Below are 8,815 nucleotides of genomic sequence, written 5' to 3'. Positions count from 1 at the left end.
GGAGGGGGAGGCCAAGGGCAGACACGCGAGGGAACACACTCTCACGCACACAAAGAAAAGTCCCAGAGAAACGGGGGCCAGCGATGCGGGGCGGGAGGCACCGGAGAAGCCACGACATTCAAAACGGGCAACGAAAACGAAACTGGGCCGGGGGCAGCGAGGCGGAGGTGGGGGATAAAATAATTATAATAATTATAATAATTATAACAATAATAATAAAGGAGATTAATAAAAAGTCCAGCAAATAGAGATCGCTACACATATTTCTTTTCCTTACCTGAAATTAAATATATACAAGGTCGTAAGCGGTTTGGCTAGATAGAGCTTTAAGGAGTTCGCAGTTTCGCCCCTTATACCGTGAATAGGGAATCGATCTTATTTCCCGGTAGCACCTGTCCGAGTCCTTCTCCCCTCCTAAAAATGTTTCGTTCAAACGTGACTCTCCACTCTGAGATGCTCGCTCGCTCGCGCTCCCTCTTCCCTGCTGCTCCCTCCCTCCCGTGCGGATTCTCTCCCCGGGCGCGGGGCCGGGCGGCGGCGGCGGCGGCGGCGGTGCCAGGAGGGGGCGCGGGCGCGGCGGCCGGACCGCGCGGCCCCAGCCGGCGGCGGCTACTCGCTCTCGTCTTTGTCCTGGACCGTGGTGGTGGAGTGGTTGTACAGTCCCTGCGCCATGAGGTGCAGCGCCAGGCCGTTCTTGATGCCTGTGGCTTTCTTGATCTTGGCGCGCTTGTTCTGGAACCAGATCTTGATCTGGGACTCGTTGAGGCTGAGCTCCTGGGCCAGGGTCTGCCGCCGCTGCTCCGTGATGTAGCGGTTCGCCTGGAACTCCGCCTTGAGTCTCTGCAGCTGCTCGGCCGTGAACGCCGTCCGAGGCCGCTTGTCCTCCTTCTCGTTCTTCTTCTTCTTCAGCTTCCTGGTGCGCGGACCTGCAGCGGCGGAGAGGGCCGGGTGGGGGTGGGGGTGGGGACGGAGGGCAGAGGGGAGGGGGGGAGAGGGCAGAGGAAGCCGTGAGAATTGCAGGGGATCGCGCCCCGCGCTTCCGGGGCGACAGCGGAGGCCCCGCTGCGCCCCCAGCTCCCTCCCGCCGCCCAGCCCCGAGAGCAATCGCCTGGCCGCTGGGGTCGGCCGACTCCCCTTCTGGGGGACCAGAAGCCGCGGAGGAAAACCGGCCACGGCTGTCTGTGCACCCCACACCCCAATTCAGAGAGCCGCGGGCCAGACTTAAATCCCACAATCCAAGATGGAGAGACATTCATTCGGAGCCCCGTCCGGTGGATCCCAGAGTTGGAGGTCAGGGGCCTGCTGTCTTCACAGCCCTGGAATAAAAAGAGGCTCAAGACCGGGCCAGTGAAGACACCGGGGCAGGACTGCCCTGAGGATATTGCCAGCCTGCAAAGGAATCCTCCAGCTGCCTTCTCAAGATGTGCACCTCCACCCAGAACTTAAAATAAGACCCCATCTGCTTATAGCTATTGACCCCAGAAAACAAGGGGACGGTGAGGGGCTTGCCTAGATCTTCGGCCGGCCGTATGTTCTCTGTGCCTCTCCTTTCTCTTTGGCCTAAAGGAAGCCCTTTCTAGGGTCCCAGGGAGACACTAAGCACCCCTTTCTCTGAAGGGAGGGGGAAAGGCTTTCACCCAGTTACACATCTTACCCACATGACCCTGGCTGGCCCCAAGGGTTCTCTGCTTGCTTTGCCCCTTGGATGGTGCCAGTAAGAAAGAGCCCACTGTCCCCATTCCTCTACCCGGCTGCGCAGGCACGGTCTCTCTTCTCTCTGTCTTTTGAACACGTAAACTACAGTTTTCAGGATTGAAAAGTCCTGTATAACAAAAACAGGCCAGATCCGCTTCCCCTGCCCATCTATGACATTTGCAAGGAGGCTACATCCCTCCTCCCCACCCCCCATTCAGGAGCAAACTATGGGCAGAGGTCAAGAGACAGAGGGACAACAGGGACAGAAATCTGTGCTTTGCATCACAGATGGATATGGGAAGAGGCCCCAGCAAACCTCCCCAAGAAGGTGAAGTCTCTCCCAAAACCTAGTCTGAGAAGAAAGCTGCTATGGAGTCCAGATCTGGAGAGAGGAGGGGGAAAGAGGAGGCAGCTTTGAAAGCCAGAACCTCTGTCCATCAGCCTCAGACCCAAGTCCTCCAGCATTTAGGCATTTACTTGGCGGGCCCTGCCCTGGTTATGGGAGCTTCCTGAGCCAAGTTAAGTCCCTGTCGTGCCTTTTAATATCTGAAACTGTCTGGAAAGAAGGGTCTTCACCAGCATCTCCAAACCTAGCAACAGAAGGGCAAGCTGGGCTGCTGGCTCCAGGGGCCGACCAGAGCCTGGGGTTACTAGCTGTCCTGTGACAAAAGAGTCCAGGCCTGGCTGACTGCAGCGACTCAGGTCTGGGTTGAGGTTCATCTCCGTGAACTGCCCATGCAGGAGGAGCCAGTACCCTGCCTCCCCAGGCACCGAAGAGAGAAAGCAGCCAAGAACAAAGGCAAGGCCGGCTCCTAAGCTGGGTGCAGAGAGGACTGAGAGGTGGGGTGGGGAGGAAGGGCGGCCTCGGTTTAGATTAGCAATTAGCTGAGCGGGCAAGGATGTGTACATCTCCAGAAAGGCCCCGCTGTGCGTTGTGCGTCCCCGACGTTTGTGAGAGTGTTGTGTATGTGTGTGCAGAGGCGCGGACACTTGTAATAAAATCGTAGCCTCCCGGCCGGCCTGAGCCTCACAGCCTGACAGCTCAATCACTCTATCCATCAGGCGAGTCAATCAAAGCAGCTTTTCGGAGGTTCAGGGAGCCCGACGTGTCAATAACGGGGCTCGAGATGGCGGGGGCTGATAGCGCGCATCGATCCGCGCCCGGCCGGCAGCCGTGGGGAGGCTAGACACCAGCCGGAGCAGAGCGGCGCGGGGCTACGCTGTGCCCGGCCTCCTACCGGACCCGGTGCCCGCAACGCCAGCTGTAGGCCAGACCCCTGCCGTCCTCCTCGATGAGCCCACCGGCCTCCCCCGTGCTGCCGCCCCGGAAGGTGGGCAGGCCCCAGCCTCCTCTCCGGGGGCCTAGGGCTGCCCCAGCGCACGCCTCGGCCTCGGGGTCTCCAAGTTCGAGGGACAGGCTCAAAAGGGGCCTAAGGCAGTCGAGAAAAACAACCTATAGCTGGAGAAATCTGCTAACTGGCAGAGCCGAGGAAGAAAAGAGTGAAAGAAGTAAGGGGCAGGGCCCGGAGGATGTGCGAGTGGCAGGAAGAAGCTGCCGAGGAGGCTGCCAATCATGCCCCGAGCCCCCGCGACCCGGCGGGAGCCTGACCCGTCTCCTCTCCTCTCCCACTGTCTGCGAGCAGCAGAGAACCAGGAGCGGGGGGCTCCCGGCACCATCTTTCCCTGGGTTCTACCCACCCGGGTCAGACTCTCTGGCTTACCCGGCCTGGGGAGGAGGGACAGCGATCAAAGGCTTTTCTCTCTCTTTCTGTGTGTTCTCCAATCTAGCTCTCTGTAAATGAACTTTCCTCAGAAAATATCGACATGGTATTTGTGTTTGTATGAACACAAGGTGAGGATTATTTCTCTGATGAGAGCCTTGCTCCATTTCGGCCTCCGCAGGACCTGGCTGGCGGGATTTCAGAGCCCGATCACTAGGCCCACCTTCCCGCCGGCTCTCAACACCCCTCTCCCTGGAAGAAAAATCAATGACTGGTTGTGGGTTTGTTTGTGTTTTTCTTAAGGATAATAAAGGTAAAAACACAAAGAAGGCCCGAGGGGCTCGGAGTTCCAAGCCGAAGGATCGAGCCGGACTCGAGCTTCCCGTGCCAGGAGCTGCAGCCTCTCGAGTGGCGGCCACAGAGGCCAGGAGCGCAGAACTGGGGGCACACCCGACTGCGACCGGGACGGGGGCGAGGAGGAGGAGGAGGAGGAGGAGGAGGAGGCGGCGGCCGTGAGAGAAGAGAGCACCCGAGGCCGGGTCTGTTCTCCCCGGCCCGGCGGCGGCGGGGCGCCCTGGGGCGTCCGCGGGGCGGAAAGACATGGCGCGGCCGCGGGCTGGGTACTCACCGGAGGACGGGCGATCCGAGTAGCGCGTGCAGTACACCCAGGCGGGCCACACGAGGGGCTGCTGCGAGTCAGTTTTGACCACGGGCCCGCCGTTGGCGGAGCCCATAAGCAGGATGGCCGGGTTGCCGTGCTCCGGGTACTTGGCACCCTGCGCGCCGGGGCTCCCCACGCCGCCTCCGCTGCCGCTGCCGCTGTCCGAAGGCTTGGCTGCCGCCGCCGCCGCCGCCGCCGCCGCCACGGCCGCCGCCGCCGCCGCCGCAGCCGGGCTCCCGCCTTTGGACGCACCCGCGCCGCCGCCCGCGGCTGGCGGAGAGCCGTCGGGTGGGCCACAGTTCACGTCCGGGGCGCACAGGAGCGAGGCGGCGCCCGGCGCCCGCGTGCCCAGCGGGTGGACAGGGTCTCTACCTGCGCCGGTCTGGCCCCGGTCACGCTCGACCCGGCCTCCTCCGGCGCCTCCTCCGGCCGCCGCCGCCACCAAGAGCTGCGGCGGCGGCGGCTCCTTTTTGCAGCCGAAGTCCGGCCTCAGGATGTTGTCGATGAAAAAGTTGGTGGTGCGGTGCAGCTGGGCCGCGGGCTGCGGCTGGTGAGCAGGCGCCGCGAGATGCTGCGGCGGCGGCGGCGGCGGGGGCGGGGGGTGCGGGGGGAGGTGCGGGTGGTGGGCCAGGGGCGGCAGGCAGGGCGCCGCGGGCGGCGAGGGGGGCGCGGGCTGCGGGGACACCGGCACGCTGTCTCCATCGCTGCCGCTGCCGCTGCCGCTGCCGCTGCCGCTGCTGCCGCCGGCGCCGGGGCTCAGGCTCAGGCTCAGGCTGCCCGGGGCCGCCGCCACCGCCGCCGCGCCGAGGCCCGAGTCGCGCTGACTTTTAGGTTCCGGCTGCTGTTCTTCCATGCTCGGCCGCCCCGCCGCCCCGGCAGCCGCGCCGGCCCCCGCCCCCCCCGCCTCGCTCCCCACCCCACTTTGCCAGCGGCCCGTGGGGGTGCGCGGAGGAAGGAGGCCGGCGGAGCCCCAGCGAAGGCACGGGGCGGGTGCAGGAAAAAAAGCCCAGGCGCCTGGCCTGGATCGCTCGCTCTTATCGAGCAGATAGATCTCGCTGTCTCTCCCTCTCTCTAATTTGTAGACATCCAGATATGGAGACACTTGGCTATTTCTTTTTTTTTTTTTCCTTTCTGCCACCAGATTCAATGATTTGTTTTAAATGGGGAGTAAGCCACGGCCAAGAAGGAAAAAAAAAAAAGAAAAAGAAAAGAAAAAAAGAAAGCAAGAAAAAAAGAAAAAAAAAAAGCTCCAAGAAATTTTTTTCTTAAAGGGAAAAAATAGTCTTTAAAGTCTAGCCATCTTCCTAGGCAGTAGTGAGGGGTTTTACTTCCCCGAGTGTCACGCTCAGCTGTGCCCAGAGCGCGAGGCTGGCAGCGCCTTTAATCGCCTTTGCTTTTTTTGCAGGGAGAGCGCGTCTCCGCCAGCGCCGGGGCTGCCTTTTTTTTTTTTTTTTTCTTTTTTTTTTTTTTTTCAAATCTCTGACAGCTCGGATCTTTGCACAAACTCTCTCGCTTAAAAAAAAAATCACCCAGGCACACTTTTTGCCTTCAAACCGGAAGCACGTGAGTCAGGCCGCACGTGTGCGGGGCCAATGGCGAGCCAGGACTCGCGCTGACACCCGGGCCTCGGCCCAATGGGCGCGCGCGGGACTTTGCGGATAAATAATCCGGGGGCGGCGGCCGCTGGCGGAGAGGGGGCGCCGCGGCCTGAGCCCTGCGCGTCCGGCCCGCCCTCCCCCACCCGAGCCCGAGCCCCTCCCCCTCTTTCAAGCCAGGACCGAGGAAGGGGCAAAGGAGACCAGGGAGGGGTGGATTTGGGGGGGGGGGGGTGTAGGCAAATAGAGAAGCAACTCCATAAACAACTTGTTGGAGAAATGCAGGATTATGGGTGCGTGCGCGCCGGGCACAGGGTCAGGAGGCAGGAGCCTCGGCTCTTTTACATCCCTATGCCTAAGAAACTCAGCCTTTTATTTTCTCTCTCTCTTTTTCTTGTTATGACGGGTAAAATGTTGTCTGTGCGTGTGTGTGTATGTGTCTGTGTGTCTGTGTAGGGAAGGGGTGAGACGAAGAGGGTCAGAGATGTGAAATAGACCTAGAGTTGGTTACTTGCAGATAAGCAGTTTATTTTTTCATAAATAGCAAACCCGGAGGCGACTTGCTCCTAGCTAGCACCGTCTGTTTGTCGGTTTTGCAGTGCACGCCGGCCAGCTGCATTGCGTGTCCTTTCCGGAGTATCCCTACTCTTGTCCTGCCCTATCCTACCCTGTCCGGACCTTCGACAACCCCCCGGGAGCTGTCCTGGCGCCATTAAGCCCAGAGGGCGCGAGAGAGCCGGAGAGCCGGTCGCACCAGGCGCCTCCTCTTTCCCTGGCCGCCTGAGTCGAAGCCATCCGGGCCTCGTAGAGTTGTCCAGGGCGGGCCCCTGGGCCAAGCAAGTTCGAGGGCAGATGCACGCGAGGCACGGCTTTTGGGTTCAGGGCCACCTCCAGTTAGATTTCCCTGCAAAGTGAAATCAAACCAATGAAAGCACTGCACCCCGAGTGTTTGCCCTAGCCAGCTGACGATGTGTACAACGAGTTTAACCCGGTTGCCCAGACGTCTCTGGACTTGCTCCCAACTCCCTGGAGGCCTCTGGCTCTAGCCCTGCGTGTTCTTCCCAAGCTTTGGGGGATCGCGGAGGCTCATGCCAATTCCACACTCACGGAGACTCGTCTCCAGTCCGCTGGGCTCTTTTTCGCTGTTTCCTGCTCGGTCGAGGCACCCTAAAAGTTTTCCCACGCCAAGGATGGAGAGTGGGGGGAGGTGAGGCGCTGGACACCAGCAGGGTTTGTCTGCCGAGCTATTTCAGAGGGCCAGGTGCACACGGTATCCCGCAGCCTGCGGTCCCGGAGAGTGGCCAGAGCGGCTTGGGCAACTTAGGCCTTCTCAGGGATGTTAGCGTGGGGCTCCGGGGGACCTGTTCTCTCTGGCCCCATCCTCGTCTGGGAGCGGAAAAGGGGTCTCTGGGGGGGGATATTGTCTTAGAGGACCATACAAAACAATTCCCCCGTGACCAGAAAAGTCACAGAGGGTTGGAAGGGAAATAAAACGAAAACCGCGAAAGGCCGAACCGCCCCAGGACCCGAAGTTTAGAGGTTGGTGGAGAGTGGGAGTTGGTGCTGCTGGCTGCATCCTCGGGTCGGCCGGGGGTCCTCCTCTACTGGGGTTCTCAGAGCTCCCCGTTAGACCTTCCCGGCCGCCTGGGGGCTGCCCGAACCACTTTGGGGAGTGCTGCGCTGAGCCGGCCGGGGTGATCTCCTCGGCCCTCCCAAGCCCGACCCCCAGCCCCACCTGGGAGTCGGCCGGGTCCTCTTCAGTTCTACACCCAAAGGCTCCCCGAAAATCTCCCGGTGCCCCCACCTTTTCTCCCCGAAATGGGGGGTGGGGTTTTATTTATATTTAAGTTCGCAAAATTGAAATCTTTATCCCGCAAGCGAGCGTGGGTACTTAATTAAATTCTAATTAGGACACTATCAATATCCTATTTAGCCGCGTAGCTTTTGTGCGCCGCGGTCCCTTTCAGCGCCGTAAATAGGGTCTCGACGCCTTATCTCGCCTGCAGGAGACGCCTCGAGAAGGGCTGCGGAAGATAATTTATAGGTTTTAATTACTCTTCATTCCGCCTGATCAGCTTGGCGTTCATCACAGGCCTGTGAATAAAACCCTGGTCAAAAGCTCTGTCACATCGCGCTGGCAAGACGCTTAATCAAAGTGAGCGGCCCCGCGCGCCGCGCGGCCCGGCTCCTCCACGTAATTTCCAGCCAGCTGATAAAGCCAGCTGAATAATGCGGCGGCCCTTTGGAGACACCATTTACAGAAATGACTTTATTGACGGCTTAACGTCGGTAATTCATTTTACCTTTCATGTAGTAGAGCCCGGATTTGTTACAGTAATGGGATGATAAATGCACCCGCGGCCCACGAGCTCCGGCTGGATTAGGCGGCGCTCCGCGCGCTGCCTGGTCCCCCCCCACCCACCCACCCACCTCCCCGAGGCCGGCCTGCGCCCCGGATGCGCCGCACCCAGAACCCTCAGCTCTCCACGACCCCCACCCGGCCCCACGCCCTCCTCTCCTTCCTGAAAATGAACACACTAGGCTAGCGGGGTGGTGTCCCAGCAAGCCAGCCGGGAAGTGAGGTGTGTGAGTGCTGAGAGGGAGCAAATGTTGGCCCGAGATGGGGGTGTGAGGGGGGTCCAGAGGACTCGGAGTGGGCTCGGGACTGGGCGAGTTGTGAGTATGTTGGGTGAAGGGATTGGGTGTGACTGGAGCGGTGTGTGTGCACACGTCTGAATACACTTGTGTGGCTGTGCATTTCGGGGTACTCCTTTCTGCCTTTGAGAATTCAAGGATTTTTCTTCCAACCTGATAGATATCCAGGTGGGGATGGCCAGGAGATTGACTGTCGGGAAGCAGGTAGGGAAATCTACAAGGAAGAGAATGGAGTCCTTTTCTTCAAAAGCCCTCTGCTTCTGAGCCAAAGGTATGGAAGTTTGGAGGCACCCAGTGCCCATTTCCGTTGCCTTGACGTTCTGAGTGGTGCAGTTTCCCAGGGTAAGAGGCTCCACAGAAGGCCAATGACCTAGCTACATCTTTGCAATAGATGGTCCCCAAGTTCCACTTCCATAACCAGCTCACATTAAAGCAGAGAATAGGGAAAAAGATGTTTTGTTTTAAATGTGGAAGGGCAGAACCCCTAT

General features: G+C 59.9%; 1 protein-coding gene across 1 annotated transcript; it reads right to left on the bottom strand.

Annotated features, from left to right (window-relative positions):
- Nucleotides 1-551: 551 nt before the first annotated feature.
- Nucleotides 552-4,930, bottom strand: EN1 (engrailed homeobox 1). Its single transcript, XM_072789259.1, has 2 exons — nucleotides 4,045-4,930; nucleotides 552-926 (listed from the first exon to the last, which is right to left on the bottom strand). Exons 1-2 carry the CDS (start codon nucleotides 4,928-4,930, stop codon nucleotides 610-612), a joined length of 1,203 nt encoding a protein of 400 aa, XP_072645360.1. The 3' UTR covers nucleotides 552-609.
- Nucleotides 4,931-8,815: the final 3,885 nt, after the last annotated feature.

Source organism: Canis lupus, chromosome 20 (genome assembly GCF_048164855.1).
Source record: "Canis lupus baileyi chromosome 20, mCanLup2.hap1, whole genome shotgun sequence".
Lineage (NCBI taxonomy): Eukaryota > Metazoa > Chordata > Mammalia > Carnivora > Canidae > Canis > Canis lupus.
The sequence above is the reverse complement of the archived record's forward strand: the minus strand, read 5'-3'. Positions and strand labels throughout refer to the sequence as shown.